The sequence below is a fragment of the Leucopleurus acutus genome, assembly GCF_964270905.1.
Source record: "Leucopleurus acutus genome assembly, chromosome: 3".
In the NCBI taxonomy this organism is placed as follows: domain Eukaryota; kingdom Metazoa; phylum Chordata; class Mammalia; order Artiodactyla; family Delphinidae; genus Leucopleurus; species Leucopleurus acutus.
This window is the reverse complement of record NC_139145.1, coordinates 22,269,147-22,291,979: the sequence shown is the minus strand read 5'-3', so window position 1 is coordinate 22,291,979 and position 22,833 is coordinate 22,269,147. Positions and strand designations below refer to the sequence as shown.

At 45.1% G+C, this 22,833-nt stretch overlaps 1 protein-coding gene across 1 annotated transcript; it reads left to right on the top strand.

The window, feature by feature from the left end:
* Positions 1 to 9,743: 9,743 nt before the first annotated feature.
* LOC309958864 (metabotropic glutamate receptor 7-like) lies at positions 9,744 to 21,475 on the top strand (the record flags this gene model as incomplete). Its single annotated transcript, XM_082835006.1, has 3 exons — positions 9,744 to 10,154; positions 19,479 to 19,560; positions 21,385 to 21,475. 2 exons carry the CDS (start codon positions 9,744 to 9,746, stop codon positions 19,512 to 19,514), a joined length of 447 nt encoding a protein of 148 aa, XP_082691132.1. The 3' UTR covers positions 19,515 to 19,560; positions 21,385 to 21,475.
* Positions 21,476 to 22,833: the final 1,358 nt, after the last annotated feature.

The following is a 22,833-nucleotide window of genomic DNA, read 5'->3' as shown; positions in this document are numbered from 1 at the left end:
GTTCCAGGGCACTGCCGTCTGTTCAGGAGTGAATGCTGGGGAAATGAACCACGCTGCTAATTTGCTTGATTGGGGGCCAAAATAAGATCTCAAGTGACAGTGGGTGTGATTTATTTTTCCAACAAGAATAGGGGCAAAGCCATTTCATCCCACCACCCCCCACCCCCGCCCCAACTGCTACCATAAATGAAAGCAATCACCTAATTAGTCCTGAATTACTAACTGGCAGGGTAAAGATCTGCTGGAATTCAAGCTGAAGTGGGGAGTCTGGAGAAAGGGATGTGATTTCTGCAGGGGAGGAGGGGAGGGGTAGGGCAGGGTGGGAGGGGCGGGAGGGGAGGGGAAGACCTGAAGCCCATTGTGAGGTCCTGCGCCCCTGTGGTCTGGGGGCCGTGCTGGCCCTGACCCTGGGAGAAAAAGAGGCTCAGTGATGTCTTCAGGCCGTTCATTTTGTGCAGGAGAATGACTTTATAAACTGAAGGAAAAAGAACCTGTTGGAGAAAACCTAGCCGAGAGTTTCTCTGAAAATGCTACAGATGGAGATGAACTGGCTTGGGAAGGAGAGCACAGCCCTGTGGCGCCTGGCCACCCCGCTGCTGGTGGACCCCCCACGAAGGTTCTGTCATGGAAACGACAGGCATATCTAAAACCAAGTTGGGCTTTACGTCATTAAGAAATCCCCCAAAGGAATGGAATAAAGGCCTCCTTTCACACTTTGGGTTTTGCATGTGTCCTGAGGAAGCGCCTCTTCCCCAGCTGAGACAGCGCGCTGTCCCCGCGACCCAGTGAGCGGCCCTCGTCCTGCGGGGAAAGCAAAACAGCAGCGGGGTGGGTGCGCGCCCAGAGCTGCCCCTCTCGCAATTGATTTGTTCAGGGGTAACTTCTTGCGTTCTATTTAGATGTGACTTTAATCGAAGTGCTTTCCTAAGGCGATTTATCACAACTGTGAACGGTCAGTTTGCACAGCTGCTGCTCTTTTAGGGAAACGCACAGGCTCGGGAGGCGGAGGGGCCGGCGCGGGCTCCCCTCTTTCCCACGGACCGACCCGCGTGCCCCTCGCCCACCAGAAATATGTGCACCGCGTCTTCAGAGGCCGCCGCTTCTGTGCTCGGGCTCCTCTGCTGTCTCTGGCTGCTGAACAGCCATCTCCTCTCTCCTGGGAGGAGCAGCTGGTTTCCTTTTGGGGCGCTCCCCTTCTCCCCGTCTCAGCTCCTGCAGCGGAGACGAGGCTGCCCCTCTCTCCCTGCACGCTGTGGGCTGGGTGTGCAACCCGGCTCGGGCCACAGTCACCGTCCCCGCCGACCCCGCTCGGCGCCCACCGCAGCCGGCAAAGCCCACACGGGGCGCTCAGTTAAAGCTGAACCTTAGGTGAAAACCACGACTTTTTAGGGTGTCTTCAACATTGCATGCAACATACTTCTACTAAAAAAATTACTGTTTATCTGAAGTTCAGCTTTAACGAGGCGGGCATCCTGTATTTTGTCTGGCAGCCTTCTAGGTTCTAGAGAAAATGTTTGTCCAGAGCAGATCAAATTGGAATCAGCCTAGGACTTTTAACTGGAGCTTTGGGGAAAAAATACTTAAAAGGTATCTGTTGGGACTGCTAGGCTGGTAGGATTCATGCTTGCAACCGCTGGGAGCCAGCTTTGCTATCATATGGGGAGAGCTGCTTGAACTAGAAGCCAACACCACAGAGAGCAGACCTGTTTCACTTGAACAGGTGGATCCAGCTGTTCTTGAAGCTGGCCCGGTGGGTGGTAGAGGTCAGGGTGCTGATGGCCAGGAGGGATAATAATTTCCTACCCCTCAAATCTGGGAAGTGAAAACAGCAGGGCTGAATGTGCCCACGGGGCATGGCTTCTGTTCAACTGGAAGAGTGGTGAATGGCTATTGGGTGACCAAAACAGTCGGTCTACTATATTCTTACTTTGTTTGCTAATTGTTTTGCTGCATGTAAACTCTTTGTTGCATTAGCTCTTGTTCGTGACATCATGTCTGGAGGCAGGGTCTGGTAGACTTACATGTGGAATTGGAGACTTAAATTTCAAATCTGCCTCTGTCTGGTTGAGTGGCTTTAGGGTTCTCGTAACCTCTACAAAGTTGAGTTTCTGGGTCTGAAACCTAAGGACAGAGGTTATCGTAATCCATTTGGACTGCTATAACAAAATACCAGAGCCTGGGTAGCTTATGAACAACAGAAATTTATTTCTTATAGTTCTGGAGGTTGGAAGTCTAAGATCAGGGTGCGAGCAGATTCACAGTCCGGTGAGTCTCCTCTTCCTGGGTCACAGTTGGCGTGTTTTCTCTGTAACCTCCCATGGCAGAAAGGTCGAGGGACCTCTGCGGGGTCTCTTTTATGAGGGCACTAATTTTGTTCATGAGGGCTCTACCCTCATGACCTTATCACCTCCCAAATGCCACACCTCCTGATACCATCACTTTGGGGGTTAGGATTTCAACATATGAATTTTGGGGGAGGCAAATGTTAAATCTATAGCAGAGGTACTTTCCCCATAGGATGGGGGAGAGGGAAAGTATGTAAGCACCTGTCATAGGGCCTGGTGTGGAGCAGGTGCCCCATACAGATGTTACTACAAAATATTGAGTATAGTTCCCTGTGCCATAGAGGAGATCCTTCTATCTATTCTATGCCTTCTTTGAATGACCGTAGCACTTGTTGTATCATTTTTATGTCTGTTATTGCTTTGTGACTGAAAACGAAAAATTTCTTTTTGTCCATGTCCTGGCCCTTACATAAAAATGTGTTCATTTATCTATTTCATATTTATTGACTACATCTTAGACACCGTGTTAACTGCTGGTTCTAGATGTTAGTAAAATATAGACCTTCCTGCTCAAAGGGTCACAGTATTTGTGGGAAAACAAAAAAATGAACAACTATGTCTCAAAGAGCTTTGTACTTCCCAAAGAGAACACACCTCGTAGGTACAATAAATACATGTATCATATGTAAATGTATAAATAGTTAATGGGATTATACACCTGAGATAACTGCTTTTCGATTCTGACGAAATGATGATTATATTTCACCAGGAGGTCAATACCACTCTGAGAATGAGGGCTTAACCCCCGACTTGACTCACTGCATCGCTTTCCTATATAAAAATACACAAGTCTGTACATACGCTCTAGAAAAGGGCTTATCTGGCATGAATTTCAGATAGCAAGAAGAAAACTTCAAGGGGTTCAGAGAAGCATCCAGAAGCTCAGATGATTGTCTGGCACTAATACAACTTGCTTGACAGGGAAATAGAGCTGTAAATCTCACAAAATCAGATGATCTTTCAAGAATTTCAAAACCTCCTGCTATTAATTGGAAATCCTAGAAGAATAGCTTCTTTTAAAATGTACTGATAATATGCTTTACAGCTTAATATTCAGAAGCCTATGTTTTGGCTAAGTGAGCTTCAGGAAGGAAGGAAATTTGCGGTTTACCTCCACTTACTTTGGAACCGCTGGTTCCAAACATCTACTTCTATGCACAGTCATCTTATCGCTGTAAAATGGAGGCAACTCTAAGACAACAGAGTTACAGAGATGTTGCACAGCTCCATGTGTCATTGTCGTCATTTGTTTCAGAATACCAATAACATCTAAGCGACTAATGAAAGAGTGCTATATTATTTGGGGTCATCTAGTGCAGCTCTGTCAAAGTGAAGAAAAGGGACCTAGAATGACTATAATTTTCCCAAGAGGACACAATTATTTTATGGTAAATCTGGGACAAGAACCCTGATCTCTTGGATCCCATTCCATTGTTCTTTCATTGGGTTCTGAACAACCCAGAGAAATAAAGAGAAATAAAACTCCTGTGTGCTGTGTCACTGGTACAGGACATGGCAAGATTGGAATTGGAGCACTACATATTAAGAGGTATCTGAGAAATTCTTCAAACTAATTGAGATATATACCAGGTACATAGAAAACAGTATATTTTATGATGATTCTGTGCAATGAACAGAACTGGTAACACACACTGGAAGGTGAATTCTCATTTTCTGGCACCTTGAAAACGCCCCCTCAACATACACGTTTAAAATAAACATTTGAACTGGGTCATATTTAATTCTGCATGCTCTTGTAAGTCAGCAAAATATTCCATATATCATTTAAGTTGTCATTCACTTTTTAACTTGACTTTCAATTTCTAAAAGTCTTTCCAAACATAAAACAGAGGTGGGAAAATGGTATATGGGAAGCTGCAGAGATGAAATAAGCTTATTTCATTAGGCATAAGGATGAATATCCAAACAACTTCTTCATGGCTGAAAGTGTGCAAATCTACTGTCTTCATTTTGTAGTCAAGGCTTCCGGAAAAATATGCTAATGGATTCCTTATTACCCAAATGCCCCATATCAGTTTCAGTAGGTATCATTATATATTATGGAAATTTTTCTCAGTGACAGTGAAAGACACCCTGACTGAACATCCCCCTGCCCATGACACAGAGATGATGGTCTCAAGCTATCTTGAAGGCACTGGAGCCCACACTATCCGTTACTAATATTAATGGAGGATAAAACTTCATATTCTGTTTGCTCTATATTTGTTCAATCACTTCTTCCCTTCATTAAACTGGATGGCCCATAATTGAGTCTGTAGTGTGTCTATCATTGGAAACTGAACAAAGTTTTGTTGGTTTTATTAATGTCATATGTTCCTAGGGAGGGTCTATTCAATAACTAAGTCTAGTTTCACAGTTACAAATAAATTATGATGTAACTTTGAATAAATTAAGTTCATCATAAAGGAAGGATACTGAGAGTTGCTACTACTCTTTCCTTGCGGGGCTCTCGTAAGGTGCTAATTAAAGTAACAGAGGTGTATATGTATGCATATATTTTCAATGATATTTGTACAGACTTAAAAAGAACTCTACAGAATGCATTATAAAAACCTTAATGCTGTGTGTCCCTAGTTCCCAGCTCTCTCATTAGAACTACTTAAATGAACACAATCTTATCTGTTAGGATAGCTATCAGAGTACTCCAAATACTACTTCTTGCAGTACCCTGTCCCAACCATTTGCCATCCTCTTCCCATTAGTCCTCAAGTCAGAAGCCCCGAAGATCTGTTCATTAATTTATGAACACATTTCTTCATCCAGCCAAGAAAATTGATTGATCCCTTACCAAATTTCAGGCACCATTCTTCAGTATGATTTATAGGCATGTTCAGGAAACACAGCAGTGATTAACACAGATGAATATAGTCTCTCTTGAGCTGAGTGGGGAGACAAAAGTAAATCAGCAAATATAAAATCATAAGTATAGGGCTTCCCCGGTGGCGCAGTGGTTGAAAGTCCCCCTGCCGATGCAGGGGACACGGGTTCGTGCCCCAGTCCGGGAAGATGCCACATGCCGCGGAGCGGCTGGGCCCGTGAGCCATGGCCGCTGAGCCTGCGCGTCCGGAGCCTGTGCTCCGCATTGGGAGAGGCCACAACAGTGAGAGGCCCGCGTACCGCCAAAAAAAAAAAGCTATGAAAACAAAACCTATGGATGGAGACCTACATGAAAGATGGAAGAGTGTAATAATGGCCAGAGTACATTACTGTGGCAGAAGCAGCAGCCCTTAAGGAGGACAACTTTATAAATTACAAATTGGATTTAAATAGACAGGGAATTGAAAGTGGAGACATTATTTTCTGCAGAAGATGATGGACAGGGGAGAACAAAGAAAATAAAACTGAGATTGTTAGCAAAATACAATGCTAAGCATGTAAGTTAGGACTGAGTCCTTAACTTTCATTTTTATTAATGAGTGGGTGAGTATAGATTACTGACTACACACAACCAAGCCTGGGAACACATTTTATATTTATGATCTTTGTGCCTAAAACTAGATTCACCTGCAATTTAATATGACACTAGGACAATGACTGGCCAAGTTTTAGATTAATCACTCTTACACAAAGATTTTTCATTCATATAATCTCAAACAAATACTGCGTCACCAATTAAGTTCCAGATCCTATGCACTCTGGCTGAAGATAGAAATATCTTGCAAGCCCAGCGTCACTTTCCTCTTTCTCTGGTAACAAATCACACTTTCTATTATGACAATGGCCCCAGTTATCGGCCCAGGAATAAACACTTGACTCAGGAAGAGCCAATTAAAGCCCTCCTTTACAGTTGATCGAGAGCTTGAAGGTTAGAGTATTTCAATCTTATGAAATTTTTGTAAAACAAAATTATTTCAAAATCTACTAATTATTCTTTAAGTTCTAGAAACTGCATTCTGTGACTAAGAGGACAATTTATTTGCCGTCGGTTCTGCTCTGCCCACTTTATGTTTCTGTTATTGTGAGATAAAGGCAGTGGGGAATGGCAAACCAATTCTGATTCATTCAACACATGAGTGCTTCTTAGGTACAAAACACCATTCTGAACATTGTCCGAGGTAAAAAGATAAATAATACCTAGCCCCTTACCCTCAAGGATCTTCCAGCTTAGCAAGGGAAATAAAACATGCACACAGATGACTGCAACAAAAAGAAGATAATGATTGCTGCCAGACGTTTGGGGAGAATGAGTAGAGCAAAGAGAGAACACAGAATAAGGCAACATTCAACAGTCAGCCAAGAACTATTTGTTGAGCAATTGCAAGCTGTGACCTGGAAATGGAAGAGGAGAACATAGATCTTCACATGGGCAGGTGAAAAATCAAGTGTTATTACTTGTAACACAGCTCTTCAAATATATTTTTTGGCACCAAGTGCCTACTAAATAGCCTTAAATTAAAAACTAAATAAGGATACAGTCTCTATCAAATATAGCCTCAGGTACTGATGCCTAAATACTAGGATCACAGTATTTGTGTTCCCAAGGATGCCTTTCTATTGCTTTGCTTCTTTCCCCCTTTCCAAATTAGCTAATGCTGCCTTACCAGGATATCTATTTCACTTGTTCCAGCCTTTTTGATCCAATGTATTGAATAGCAGAATAGGTGAGTTACAAGAGCATATTTTGACTTCAAACAACAGAAATAAAATACTATATAATTGAAAAAAAAGAGGCAATCTTTCAGGCACATGTGGATCCAGGAGTTCACATGTTCTAACCAGGTCCCTTTCTCTCTTCCCCACCCCTTCTTCTCTCTGCCTTTTCTCCTCTCTGGTAGTTCTCATTATGGGATTCAAATATTTCCCTGTTTATGTGGGAGCTTCTGGCACAGGTGCAGGCTTATACCCTCGCAGCTCCAGGGCTGGCTGGAAGGGGCGGGCGCATCACAGCATAAGGTTGCACAAGGTGTGCACTTATATAGCAGGGCACCACATCTATGAGTGATTGATGATCACATTGTACACAGGGGTAGCTTCGCATAGTTTTTACATCACTTTTCTTGAAGATGGCAGTAAAATGGTATGTTTTTACAAAATCAAATAGTGTAACATTGTCCAAAAGATGTACATAAAGCATTTAGAGGAAGGAGGCTCCTTTTTCTTTTAACTCCGGCACGGATTGTCTATTGGACAGTGGTAACCCTATGTCATCAACCTCGTTACTTCAGCAGAAGTCCAGGGATTAGCCCTGCATAACTCTTGTTAGCCTCTATTCCCTTCCTTGAACACTGTAGCAAGAAGGTTGTTTTCCTCCTCAAACCTTAAGTGTTGAAACCTGGAGGAGGGGCATGTCTGAAAAGAAAATGATGGACTGGACTCTCCCTAGAAGGAAGATAAATGGGTGGTCAATAAGAAAAAAAATAAAATCCTCTGTACCAGGAAATGTTTGGAGTGTTGTTTGGGTATCAAAAAACGGGTGCCCTACACATAAAGCAACAAAGGATATTGGTCTAAAAAGAACACCATGGTCCAAGGTGCATGACCTATTTCAACAGAGGATTTGAAAGTTAAAAGTTAACCTGTAAAACATTCAATTCAATTTCATCATTTTACAGATGGGCAAAGTAAAACTCAGGCACAGGAACAGAAGTGCCAAGGTCATACAGGTGGTTGGTGGAAGAGACAACCAACTTCCCAACTTCTGACTTTTTAGGTGTGTGTGTGTGTGTGTGTTGTGTTGTTTATGTACAAGGACATTTTTCTTTAGTACACTAACATTACAACAGAAAGTATAGTCTTGTTTTGGTTTTCTCTGCGCCCTCAATTCTGTATAAGACAGTTTCGCTGCCCTCCAACAGAAAGGCTCAGCAAGAGTAGAGACCACCATAAGCAGTACACGTGGGCACCAAGGGCAGATACATTGCCCTTCCTTGTGTAGGAACTAGGGCCACTTGTTGCTTTAATGGGCCAAGTTTGGGCTGGACCTACAGGAGGGGACACCTTTGAAAAACAGCTTCCTAACTGCACTACAACCTGCTCTGGCATCCTGGTTCCACTCCCCAAACCCCCCAAATCTTCAGCCAGAAAAAAAAAAAAAGAAGAATGGATCACTGGATCGATGGGGAGATTTCTGTCTGCTCCTCCTACTGCCACCTCTTTCTTGCTATTTCCTGCCCGAGGAAACCTGACATCAGCCCAAAAGCATCTCTGGAAATGGGTAGGAGGGAGCCTTACACCTGTCAGCGCCAGAGAAGAAAGGGCGCTCTGTAGAGTTCTCAGTTGTTCCATCTCTTGCGATGAAAGGAAGAAAAGGAGCGAATCCGCCACAGATTTACTGGAGACCAGGGTTACTTCATCCGGCTCCGGCCACAGTAACCCCTGAAGACCAAAGATGCATTTCCATTCCCAGCATTTCTTGTTGGCGTCTTTCCCTACAGGCTAGCCCAGTGCCTGGCCCCAGAGAAGTCTCTGCATAAAGGTTCTTTAGGTCATAAATCAGGCTCCTGTGTGTATGTGTGTTTTTCTTAGGAAAAACTGGCACAGACGAATTAGCAGTACAGACTGGGGTCTCCCTACTACCCTTCATGCTTGGCGGCATCACCTTCGACTACCTCGCATTCTCCCGGCGCTGACAGTCCCGGCTCCGGACCTCAGGGTTGGAAGCAGTCAGCCCCAGCTAGAACCGCCCTGTCCGGGGCTGATGCCACCCTGTGCCTAGAATGCGCGTGTGGGTGCAGGCGGGCGAGCGGCTTCTACATTGAGACCAAAGCAGGAGCTCAGCCTTCGCCTGCGACCTGCAATCCCCAGATTCCCTGGGGACCTCGAAACTCCCAATCGGAGGTACTCCCCCCCACAGCCGCCCACCCATTCCCTCCCCCCTTACCTCAGCACGTAGCCCCTCCCTGCGTGATGATGCAAAACCGTGGGGAGGGTGGGCGCTGGGAAGGGTGGGGAGAGCCTGAGAGCGAGCGAGGGTGGGAGGGAGTGGGCGGAGGAGGAGAGGGAGCCGAACGCGCATTTAAAGCGATAGCCATGCTCGCTCTCTCCCCAGTGCTGGGCTGTTGGAGAGCTCGAGCTGCAAGCCACCGAGCGCGAGCTCGAGCGCGGCGCGCTGGCCGGGGAACCCAAGAGCGCACGGCGCCCCAAGATGGCAGGCGCCGCGGGACCCCCCACCCTCGCCGGCTGCCCTTCCCCGGGCGCCCCTACCCTCCTCGCCCGCAGGAGACCCTGGGCTTCCCCGGAGGAGCTCACCCCAAGGGGCCAGGACTCCGGCGAGCCCGCCACCGTCCCCTCGAGTGCCGCCGCCACCACCGCAACCGCGGGAGCAGCATGGTCCAGCTGGGGAAGCTGCTCCGCGCCCTGACTCTGGCGAAGTTTCCCTGCTGCGTGCTGGAGGTGCTTCTGTGCGCGCTGGCGGCGGCGGCGGCGCGCGGCCATGAGATGTACGCCCCGCACTCCATTCGGATCGAGGGGGACGTCACCCTCGGGGGGCTGTTCCCGGTGTACGCGAAGGGTCCCAGCGGAGTGCCCTGCGACGACATCAAGAGGAAGAACGGGATCCACGGGCTGGAAGCGATACTCTACGCCCTGGACATGATCAACAGCGATCCCAACCTGCTGCCCAACGTGACGCTGGGAGCGCGGATCCTGGACACTTGTTCCAGGGACACTTATGCGCTCGAACAGTCGCTCACTTTCGTCCAGGCGCTCATCCAGAAGGACACCTCCGAAGTGCGCTGCACCAACGGCGAGCCTCCGGTTTTCGTCAAGCCCGAGAAAGTAGTTGGAGTGATTGGGGCTTCGGGGAGTTCGGTCTCCATCATGGTAGCCAACATCCTGAGGCTTTTCCAGGTAGGGGGGCGCTCCCTCCGGGGCAGAGCGCGCCGTAGCTCCCCGCGCTCTTTATCCTGAAGGCTGGCTTGGACTCCAGGGGTGCGGGGTCTGGTCAGCCTTCGCTCATTTCCACCCTGGAGATCCTGCCGAATCCCTCCCACCTCACCCGAGGAGGTACTTTCCCTGCTTGATTCATTTCCCTTCCATCTCTACCCTGTCCGCGCTCCACTCCATCCGGCTTGACATTCTGGATTTATGGCCCCATTGACAAGAAACAGTCTCCGAAAAACAAGGCGATGATTTAAATGGGTTTGCATTCGAGTGAAATATGGTTCCAAAACAGGCTTGTAAAAGTGCCGGGCTCCTGTGAGAGCCACTTAGGCGCAAGGAATATGAAAGATGAGAAGACGCCTAGAAACTAGGCATTTCTCAACTCCCCAGCTTCCCTGCCCCAAGCCGCCCGACAAGCTGCAGCTCCCTTGGAAAATTTCCAGAAGAGCTTAGGGAGGCAGTTCTTAAACCGAAGGCTAGGTCTTCACCTACATTTGGACGTGAATTGCCCATTTCGCTCGGGTTGGATTTCCCGACCTGTAACCTGTCTCTGCGAGGGCATGGGGCGGAAGGCGTGGGGACTGTCCTCAAGCGGGGAGAAGCCACCCGCAGACGTGCCCCCAGGTGATTTGCTCTGGGCAGTTGTTTGCACCGTCTAAACTGCCTTTGCGATCCGGCCACTGGCAGGAGCCGGGCGATCAGCTTTCTACTCCTGCCAGCTCAGAGCCCGGAGGTGAGCTCATGCTAACTGCGAAACACAGTCGCTTTGTCTGCACCCACCCTGTGCCCATCCTTTCCCACGACCTCTCTAACGCAGCCCCCAACCCCAGTCCTGGGTTTTGAGGACGATTCTCAGAGCCAGACAAGAAGGCGCCTGGAGGGAGGCAGTAGGGTGCGCTGAGCAAGGCCGGGCGGTCCTCTAGCTCCGGGTGCAGGCGGGCAACGGCGGAAGAATGCGAGGACGGCTGAAGATGCGAGGACGGCGGATCGGGCCCGCTGAGCGGTGGGCGGTGCTGCAGTGCTCTCTCACCGCCTGCTCCCGCAGCCTCGGCCCCAAGGCTCCTGTGCCGCCCTGGGTATAGATGGATGGCTTCTGGATGAAGAAATTGAGTTTCAGGGTCTGCGTGACTATGGGTTCTCTTGTTTCTCTGTCTTTCTTCCTGTGTGTCTCTCTCCTTGTGTCTCTTTCTCCCTGCTTTTTTTTTTTTTTTGTCTGTCTGTTTTTATGTTCTCCCTTTCAATTTCTGCCTCTCTTTTCCTTCTCTACCCCTATCTCCAAGTTTTTTGTTCATCTCTGTCTTGAAGTGATCCTTTCCTAATGCACAGCTCTCTCCCTGCCTGGTAGGACCCAAGCTCCGTTAGTCCCTTCTCCAGATGTTCTGGCTGACCCTTATGCTCCCCGTAGCTAAAAAGTCGGCTCCCTCTCAAGTGCCTTTCCTGAAGCATGTTGGGTTTCTGGAGGGGACTCCTTGTGAGATTCAAGCTGTCACTACATCAGCACCCAGGGGTATGAAGTCTGTGTTTGTGCCAGAAGGAGGGGTGCCTGTCTAAAGCTGCAGCCTGGTATGGCCCCTCTGAGCCTCTGAGCATCCCTAGCACCTGTTGAGTATGCCACCTCTAGATGTTTGCAAGGCCAAAAGTGCTTCTGGGCAGCCTTCACTTTGAGGTAATGCTTTCAGGAAGAGCCTGGGTTGTTGGAAGCAAAACCCAGAAGCACTTCCTTTACCTCTGAGCTTAAACTAGAGAACCTGAGGAGGCAGCGCTGCAGGGAGGATGAGGCCAGAGGTCACCTGAGAATCACAGGGGCAACTCACAGTATTTTTACTGGAGCTCTGGGGGTTGAAGGCACATTTGCTGTTTGACATTTTAAAAATTATTTTGGTGCCTTCACTTGGAGCTTGGGAGCTTGCAGATGGGCCTGCCTGTCGAAAAAAGAGTGAAATCTTAAAGTCAAGAGAGAGCTTGCAGACTAGGTGAAGGATTGTGTTTGCTGAAAAAGATTCCAGGGGGAGCTGATTCCTTCTCTGGTGTGTGGATCTGAGGCACTTGCAAGAAAAGAGAACGCTTGCCTTATGCTTAGTTCCCCCGTTCCCTGGGCTGGGAAGGAAAGGAACTGAATGCCAGCATTAGCAGTGTGCGTTGGGACCAAAACCATTCAGAGAAAACACTGTCATTTTCCTCTAATTTGCAAATTGCAGCTATTCATGTTGGATTGAACAGCTGAGGGAAAAGAGCCCCCAGTTTTCACCTGCATTTATTGAGAAGAGGCTGGTAGTAGGAGGGATGCACCAACTTGTGGCTTGTGCTGCAAGCTGGATATAAGCTTGGTGTGAGCATCCTGGTTAACCACTGCCCATGTTCAAATATACAGAGAGAGATTCCAACAGTCTCTTCCAGTAGCCTTATTTTTGCGTGTGATCTTAGAAGCTCCTGGCATGTAAGTCCAGCCCCCAGTTTCCAAGCCTCTGTAAACCTGCAAAATGAATAGAGAGAATAGTGGAACACAGACCCCTTGTTCAAAGACACAGTCACTTTAGGGAAAGAGGAAAAGAACAGGTAGGTGAATCTTCTCTGGGATTGCAGGGTTCAGCTCAATGAAGACTGTCCTGGATAAAAGAAACTCCTCTAAATGGTTGAATTCTTAGCTCTCCAGAGATTTGAGTTTTCTTTTCCCCAGTCCCTGTGGGTTGCTGTGGGGAATGTGTCAAACCTATCATTTGAGATAAAAATTTACGGTGAGGTAAGCTTCTAGGCTGGGGGAAGGAAGACTTAGTGACTGAAATGGGGGATGCTAAGCACTGGGGGGCAGGAAGGAACAAGGAGCTAGTAATGGATGTAACAAATGCTGCAGCTGCCAGCAAAGCCTGGATTGAACTTCCTTCCTGAAAATGAGGACCCGGGCAAGAATGACCGCTCAGATGTAAACAGTGTCTCTGACGGGGAATTCTCATCTGCCTGCCGGTGGGCCAGAGCTGAGCAAGTCCTTTCTGTCTCCTCTGTATGCACACTGAATTGGTTAGTAAGTGACATGTCAGAGGACAGGAATCCTATTCAGTGGATCTTTCAAATCCAGGAGTTTGAGGCTAATGAAATTAGTGTGTGGCCAGGGCTCTGCCAACTAGAAGTAAGTCACTGCAGCCACCCTGCAATGCATTTTCAGCCTGAAGGGAGCATCAGGGAGGAATTTCGGGAGATTTGTTTCGGAGCCTGTACAAAATAATACTCTCCTAATGCTAAGAAAGATTAAATGTAAATTAATATTGACTACGAGTAACATATTTAAAAAATAATCGCCGAGTGGGGGATGGCTTAAAGTGGAGAGATTATATAATATGGTATCCAAAGAATAAATCTCCTCTGACCACTGTTTCATGGGCTATAAGTAAGATCTATCACAATGGAAAGTAATGGGAACGTTTTTATTCAAGGCTTCTCTGCTATTGACTTGAGAGCAAACACTCTGAGAGTATAAATTACTCTTGCTATGTGCTGACTCTGAATGAACAATATTTCATGTGCAGTGACATGGTCTAAGCTATAGACTTGGAATTGAATGGCATCTGTTTCAATTGTTTTGTTCTCTCAAGAGCAACTAGATAGAAAAAAGTGGTCAATTTGACCCTTGTGGGAGCGTGTTGCAAATGTAAACCTGTGTCCCTCATACCATAAATGAAATACATTTGTAAATTTGTAAGTGTTTTCCTTCTGTTCATTGATGCTTGAGTATAATCTCAAACTTTGGCAGCAACATTTTATACATAAGTACTTGGTTTTCTTCCTTTCTTCTTTCTCTTCCTCCTCTCTCTCTCTCTCCATCTTATGTAATTGGATAGAACTGGGCACCTAGGATGATGTGGTGTTACTATAGTGGGATTTTTTTTTAAAAAAAAACAACTCTAACTTACCCTTTTAAACATTTCATAAATACAGGTGTCAGTGCCATTTGGAATAGTCTCTATAACAATTTCTGTCTCCACATTTACTGTGTTTCAGCAAATTTACCTAACAGATGGTGAGTGGGCAATTTTTAAAGGGGCATTTTTTAAAAGAGCGGAGAGGGAAGGAATAGAGACAGGCACATACTATATTTGAAGTTACCTCCACGTGTATTTTATGTATGTATACCCATACAATTAAGAAGTCTTTGGATGTTTTATCTTCAAGAATAATTCAGATACTGGATTACTTGAATATCATAAACATTTAGGGTTTAACAGATTCGTTACATATAGACGTTGTATCATGGATTGAAAAGACCATAGCCAGCGGGCAGCAGCGGGCGGAGCGACCGAGCGGCGGGGAGGGCTGGACGGCGGGTGCAGGGGTCCGTGCTTCCTCGCGGTGGAGGGCTGGGGTTCGCCAGAGACACCGGGTTGCTCCGCGTTGCCAGGTTACCGAGCGCGTGCCCCCCGCCCGCTCTTCCGCCCGGGCCGCGCTCGGCGCCGCCTGAGCCGCGGTGCGGGCTGCGCGGGGCGCCGGGTCCGCGGAAGCCTGGGTCGGGGGCTGCGTGAGGGACTCTCGTCGCGCGTGGACGCTGCGCGAGCGCGCGGGGGACGTAGGGCGCCGACCTGGGGCTCCCCGGCGCTCCGGCTCCGCTCAGGGCGCCCTCTCAGGGGCCTCCGGCGCGAGGCCCCCTTCGTGGTAAAGATGGCGGCGCCCAGGCGGGCCGCGCCGAGGTGAGCTGGAGCTGGGCCCGGAGAGGGGTGAGTCAGCCACGCCCAGGACTTGGACCCCGGGCTCGTCTCCCGTCTCCCGGGGAGCGGCGGGTGAGTGGGCGCGGCCGCGCGTAGGTCCCTCTCGTGGGGTGGTTAGCTCTTCGTGCGTCCGCAGACTTCTGTCGTCTGATAGTCAGATCTGGGGTGGCCCAGGTTGGAGGCGAGGGTGCTTGATTGGGGAAACCTGAGGGGTTTAAGGACTCTGTTGGGATCGTTTCAGACCCCAGCAAGAAGCTGAGCAAGTTTTCTCCTCTCTTCCCGGCTAAGTTTTCTCCCTTCTCTGAAAACGCCAGCTTTTCTGAATCACCTTGTTCCTCGGGGGGATACAGTTGGTGGTTCTGACCGTGGAACGTAGGACCCGGCGCGGGGAAGCCTGAGCTGGTTCTAGTTACTTTGTTTGCAAAGCACTTGTCTTGTCTTTGGAATCTTTGTGTATATAACCAACGTTGGGAAGAGCCAGCGTTTTCTCCTGCAAAACACTGGGAGGGGTAACTTTATACGTAAGAAACAAGTGGGCGTTCACATCCATCTCTTTTCCAACCACTGAGTTTTGGTTGTGTTTCCTTTCTTTAAGTTTGTCTCGTTTTGAAGTGATAACGAAAGAAAGAAACAAACAAACCATAGCCAGTTACACAAAGTATGTACTCTAGTCTCAGTCCTGCCAATTATTAGCTATGTTACCTTAAGTCATTTAATTTTTCTAGGCCTCATTTTTCTCATGTGATGTTTTTTCTTTGAAAAAGTATAGTTTCTAGAAGTCTCTAATCTGTGTCATAGTTCAACTTGGAGAAAACCTGTTCTTATCCAAACTCCATGACATTGTATTTCCAGCTCCAACTTTGGACTTTGAGTGAGTTGGGGGCAACTTTTTAAGGATATTTTCACACAGCTTTTTTAGTTAATATCAGTCTAGCTGACTTGTCATACTCAGACTTTCTCCCATATTCTTTTACCAGTGTGTTCCTTAGTCATATATATAAAGACTGTTGTGGGAAAAATGACCTCCTGGGTCAGCTTACTGCATGGTCATCGACACAGGACAGAGAGTAAGATTCTGTGGATTTTACAGAAGCAGATACAGGTTTCATTTTCCATGTCCTCTCCCCTTTCATCTTACAAAAAAACAGCAGGCTTTTCTTGGAGAACTGCCAGATAATGCCATCCTGCCTCCTCACGGGCCCCGGGGATGAGTCGCCCAGGGACTGAACTCCAGTAAAGCAGGTGATTGGCTCATGGGTAGGCGTCTGACCTCGGCTAAGTCTATCAGACTGCTCTCCAGGACTTTTCTCTCAGAGCAAAATGGAAGAATTGTCTTTTCTCTCTGGAATTTCTAATCTGGGGAGATATGACTCTGGGACTCCCAGTGACCATCCAGCACAAGGAGAGACTTTCTGTAAAATAAAGTCTTGCAGAGGTAAGCAGGGCTGAGGGATGGAGAGAGAGCTGGAACCCTGCTGATACTCTGGAACGTCCAGCTCCAACTGTATCTGAATATGGCTGCATCCCTGAATTTCTAGTACTTGTTTGTTGAGGTGGTTGTTGTTGTTTGGTTTTTGTTTTTAAATTTCCTTTGAGTATTTTGAATTTGTTTTCAGCCATGTGCATTTGAAAGCATCATAGCTAAAAGAGCTAATTTCCTACATTAATGTCAGGTTTGCTGACTGGCATTCCTTAAGTGAAAAATCATATCCGCTATTTTCTTTAAGTAAAATCCTTCTAGCTCAGGTTTGAGATATTCAAAACTCTGCCTCCTACCCCCCTCTTTCCAACATTTACTGTATCACCTTGAAGCATTTATGACCACATCTTTCCCATCTAGACGCAGTTGAGAGAGAGAGCAAAGACTTCTGATATAAACTGCAACCTATACGCCTCCTACCTGGAAGCTTTAGAACATACTTGATTCTTGTCATTAAAGCAAATCTTTTGTTGTTGTCTCCAGGGCACAGAAGCATTTTCATGGCATAATAGAGTACAAAGTACATTAAGCCTAACTCTACTTCTCACCCTCTTTTACTTTAAATAGGCAGAAAAGAACAATCTCAAACACATTTTCCCAACAAATAAAATACATATACGATTATGTTTAGAAGACATTTATGCAACATATAGTTAGACTGATTAATTAATGGACCTTTCGCCAATTGGCACAGTAAATATATATGTTCAATGTGCTTAATTAAAAAGAAGACAATAACATATTTTTACAGGTTAATTATCTGAGAAGAGTATTGTGCCAGCACACTTGATACTACAGTATTTCATGTTTGACAAGTAACCTTCTTTCAATTATATTTACTGCTAAATGTTTCTTGGATCAAGCTATTAAATTATAAGGTCAAAAGTAAAATGATATGAAATTACAATGATAAAGGGACACATATCCCACTTTATGAGAATAGAAGTTCTAATTTCTTTTCAATACTACTAGTAGTGACCACAATACTAATTTGAGCCCTTACTATGAGCCACTGTGCCCATATACATTTAGTTCTTACAGTAGTTCTGCAAAGGGCATATAATAATCCACACTGTAAAGCTGAAGAAAGTGATTCTCATAGCTGAAAGTCACATAGCTGGTGAGTGGCAAAGTCTAGATTCAAACTTAGAGTCGTCTGACAATGCCGAGGTTGTTGACCACTATGTACACTGCTCAATTGTTGCACCAATAAAGAAGTGCTTGAAATAATTATAGATTTGCCTACCCCGAAACTGCAGTGATTTAAAGACATCAAAGTTGCCAGTTGCTTAACCACATCTACTTACAGTAAGAAATTACATTTTATTTCATTTCTAAAACAAGATTAATTCTGCAGGCCCATCGAAACTTGAGCACACAAATCCTACCTCCAAATGAAAGATGCTTGTTTTCCATTATTCAACACATGGCCCTGTACAGAGGCAATAAATATATAGTAGAATTTTCATTCAAATAAGTGAGAAGAGAGGTTTCTTCTTGTCCTGATTCAGTGCCCATCATTATGGATTATGATGGCTCTTCCCAAACTTTACTGCATTCACTCCACTCTTTCTACAAAACTCCAGTAATGGAATCCATCATTCAGATATATGTGCAAAGCGAAAGGACTGTATTAATACAGTTGCTGAAAGTCAAGTTGATAGAGCACAGGAAATACATCCTAATAAATGCAACATTAATGTTTGTGTGGGCCTTGGAGTGAGGGGTAGAAGAATTTTCAGTTTAATGGAATATTTTGCCTCTTGCTATGAAAGTGCGGCTTAATAGTCTTGTAATTGGTCATTTACAGAATCCTCCATCTCTGGGTTTCATGCTTTCTTTACTCTGCAGCTGTTGATTCCTTCTCTTGTTCTGGATGGAAGAGAGCCACTTCAAAGGGCTCAGCCTGCCTTTTTGTGTTATTGTTGAGATGAAGATATTTCCATTTATTAAAGCATACTATTTAAACATTTTTATCATGTTTCAAACTTGACTGTGTCCTGAAGGTATGAGCACAGGCAGACATAATGGGGGATGTTTTCCAGGAGAGGACATACCCTTATCAAAGGAATTATCAGAATTTTCATGTATGGATTGAGAATCAAATTCTGGAGTTAGACCTGAATTTAAATTCATACTCACAACTTATTACCAGTCTCATCTTGATCAAACGGTTACCACACTTCTCATCAGTTTCCTTATCTTTGAAAGCAGAATAAGAGAAGTATTCCTGGTGGAGTTACACATAAAGCTCATCTGATAGGATATTCATAAGGATTTTGCACAAAATATACATGGAAATATTTTAGCACCGAGTTTAGCATGCGATTTGTCTTCAATACATTTAAGAGCTATTATTTTATTATTATTATGCTATCATTAAATATCACTATTACTTAAATGTCATTATTGCTAACATTGCTGTAAAACTACCGCAATAACCCATGATGAATTCCCCTCTTCTGTTTCCTTTGTTTAAATGGAAAATATATATATAAATCTAGACAGAGAACACTTTAGTGATCCTATTCAGTGGAGTGAGAATTTCCATGGCACTGATTAAAACAAATCCTGAATTGCATGGACTTAAGATAGCAGAGAGGGGCTTCCCTGGTGGCGCAGTGGTTGAGAGTCCGCCTGCCGATGCAGGGGACACGGGTTCGTGCCCCGGTCCGGGAAGATCCCACATGCCGCAGAGCGGCTGGGCCCGTGAGCCATGGCTGCTGAGCCTGCGCCTCCGGAGCCTGTGCTCCGCAACGGGAGAGGCTGCAACAGGGAGAGGCCCGCGTACCGAGAAGAAAAAAAGAAAAAAAAAAAAGCAGAGAGGCTAAGAGATTTGAAGTTAGACATCCCCAAGTGTGAATTCTACTGTGACCCTCTTCTAGCTCTAAAACCTTGAGGAAGTTACTTAAACTTTCTGAGCTTACTACTAGTTTCCTCATCTGTATCTTTTTCAGGACTATTTATCAAGCATCTTCCTGTTCTCTATGCTTGGACGTATCAATGAATAAATTAGACAAGAGCCTTTGCCTGCGTGCTCCTTCTTGCATGTTTTCTCCCTCCTTACACTCTCGTGTGGAAACGGATGTTATAAATAAATTCTATGCTTTGCCACAGGTTGATGGGCGCTACGGGATAAGGAAAAGGATGTGAAGCTCACTGAAGAGGCTTGGGTTGGGAGTGCTGGAGGAGTGTACAGGTAGGTTCTGTTTTTAAATAGGGTAGTCAGGGTGGATTTTATAAGTTGACATTTGAGCAAAGACTTGAAGTGAGGGAGTTGTCAGAATGTATGATGGGGTGACCACTCCCTGGGACCGGTCCCAAAACTCTAAGGCAGAAATATGCCGGGCAGCTTGGAGGAATATCAAGGAGGCCACCCTGGCTGACTTAGTCAGTGGGGAGGAAGAGACAGCAGGAGGGCTGGAGGTCGGATATGTGATGGGATGGATTGGGTAAGTCCTGGGAGGCCATCACATGCATTGTGTCTTTTACTCTAAGTGTAGGCAGCCAGGGGCAGGATTTTAGCCGAGGTGTGGCATGAACTGTCTCTTTTTTGAAAAGCATAACTGTATCTGTGGTCTTGAGGATGTGGGGAGAGAGTGGAGTCAGGGAGAATCTCGGGAGGTGACTACAGGATCCTCGAGGTCTATGTTGTTGGCCTGCACCAGGCTGCTAGTGGCTGGTAATTCTCAGAAGTGGCACATTGGGAAGGTTGTGACAGCATTTCGTGGTAGATTGAATGCAAGAATGGAAAGGAAGAGGGGGTCAAGGGTGAATTCGAGATTTAGGGCCTGGGGAACTGGAAAGGTGTGGTTACTGTCACCTAAGATGGAAAAAGTTTGGGGTAGAGCATGTTTGGGGGATTAAAGACCAGTTTTGGAGATATAAGATTTGAGATGTTTTCGTGACGTCCAAGTAGAGATGCTGAGTACACAGTTGGATACACAAGTCTGCAGTTCTGAAGAAAGGTCTAAACTAGAGATACACTTTAATACAATGGAGATATTAAGAATAATTACATGGAAGCGCTATTTTAAAGATAAAATGAAGTAATGCAATTAGCACTCTGTCTTCTCAAAACATTTAATAACTGTTAGCTAAAATAATTACCTGAAATGAAAAAATACCTATAGTTTGTTTTGTTGTTTGCAGTAAAAGTGAATAAAATGTCACAATTATTTTAATAGTATTTGTGACACAGTAGTTTTAGTTAAGACACCATGACTACAAACATTTACAATAAACCTTTCAGTCTCCGGCTTTTCACTCTGATAGGGTACTTGGAACCATATTTTGTAAGGTTTAAGTTAGTTGTCATAGGGTACCTCTTTAATTAGACGTAATTCTGAACTGTCTAGTTCCATGCAGTTTTATATACATATATGTATAATTATTATTTTATGATTTATCAAACTCAGTTGAAAATTTGCATCACTGATATACATTAGAATTTAAGCATTTACCCAGGTACTCAAGGAAAAAAATGTACTTGTCTTGTAATTTCCATAGGGGTACTTACTTTCACATTTTCCCTTCACTTTGCAATTGCAAACATGGCAGGGGAAATATCTTACTGGTCTTTGAGTTCCCCTTAGCTATCTGCAAGTCCTTAAACAGCCTTTGTGGCTTAACCAAAATTCTCTTCCATCTTCATTCCGCTAACAGATATTGGTCTAAGCATGTACTTATACTAAAAACTGCATGACCACGTTGTCTCTACACATCTATAATTTTATGTTAACACTATCATTATGTAAGCTATACTTTAATTGTAATTATAACAGATTTTATGTCAACACACATCCATTTCTAGTGTTCATCTGGTGTTCAAGGGGAGAGCAGCATGTCGTAAATTTTATCAAAATATAACATCTGAAGAATAGAACAGAGGGTAATTGTGTAATTCTGTATTCACTCTAATTAAGTTCAGTGGAGTTGGCATAATAGAATTAAGATGAAAGAAAAAGACATCGAGGTACCATGGCTCCCTCTCCTAACACACCCTTTTCGTATCCGAGAGCAGAGACTCAGCACCTTTCTGTACAGAAATGGAGACAGGAAGAGGCCAGAGGATGAATGACAGGCACGAATGAGGTGGAACTTTGAAGAGCAACATGGAAATAAAATACTTCTTTTGTATTTGGTAGGTGGGGAAAATGTACCAGTGTGTATGCCTACTGGGACCACGTTTTCCAGAACAGTTAAGCCCAGTGTCCACTGTGCTGTCCCACCTTCCTCGTAAGTAGGAACATCCTGTTACTTGAATCTTTGCTTCCTGTTTCTTGATAGCTGGTTGAGAAGATTATCACAGGAACTGCATCTTGTTAGCAAACACACTGTTTTGAAATGATTGACACTCACTGAAGAGTGGCAACTCCAAGCTTGCTCTCTCTTGATCTTGGACTATTTAAGTCTGGAGTGCAGGAGTGGGTTACGGGGAAAGACCATTGGAATTCTTATGTCTTCAGCATAATGGTTATAGCATAATGGTTAGGAGTGTAGGTGCTGGTTCAAATCTCTGCTTTCCACTTGCTAACCATATGAGCTTGGGCAATTTACCTGATTACCTGAACCTCAATACTCTTGCCTATAAAATGATGTTAATAATATTTCATCCTCATAGACTTGTTTTCAATGTTAAAATGAAGTCACTTACACCAAGCACTTAATATAATGCCTAGAGCATAGTAAAGTCTATTATTATTACTATTACTACTACTACTACTATTATTACTATTACTGTCACGATGCCAGGTGCTATTTTTCCTATGCCTTATTCCATTATCTTCGGCCCTGTCCCCCCATTTCTGTCTTGTTTCTGTACAAGGGTAGGTTTGTCACAGAGCGTTTTCTTTCCCTAGTGTCTGACTCTTAGTCATCAAGGTGACTGGTCCACAACCCGGCATTCATTGCTGCTCGTTGAAGCAACCCATTTTGAGAAGGGGAGTTGGATATTGATGCCAAGTTGGGTCAAGGAGAGAGAATTTTCTCTCTTCTGCACTCAGAGAGCTAAGTGAAATATTCAGGCCTCAGAAGGAGAATCAGGCAAAGGGCAACATGCTTAATTTCATACCTTAGTGATTAAGAACAAGTCAGACAGGCTGGATTTGAACTCATTTCCGTCATGTACTGACAACGGGATCTTAGGTGCTTTTGTAACCCGTCTGAGGCTCAGTCAACATCTGAAAGAGACGAATAACATTATCAGGACCTAGCATATAGCCTCGTTGTAATAAGTGAGTAAATCCTTTTAAAACGTTCAGCACGTTGTTTGGCATATAAACACTTAATAAAATTTAGCTTCTTTGACTACTACCGCTGCTAATATTATTAAGTAGCTGAGCAGATCCGAGGCCCATTTTTTTCTTAGATTGCACATAATCATTTGGACAACCAGCTCACATTGATCAACCATTGCTTATATATAAACCCCCATGAACCCAAAGGTGCTTTAACTCTCTCCCAGTCAGAG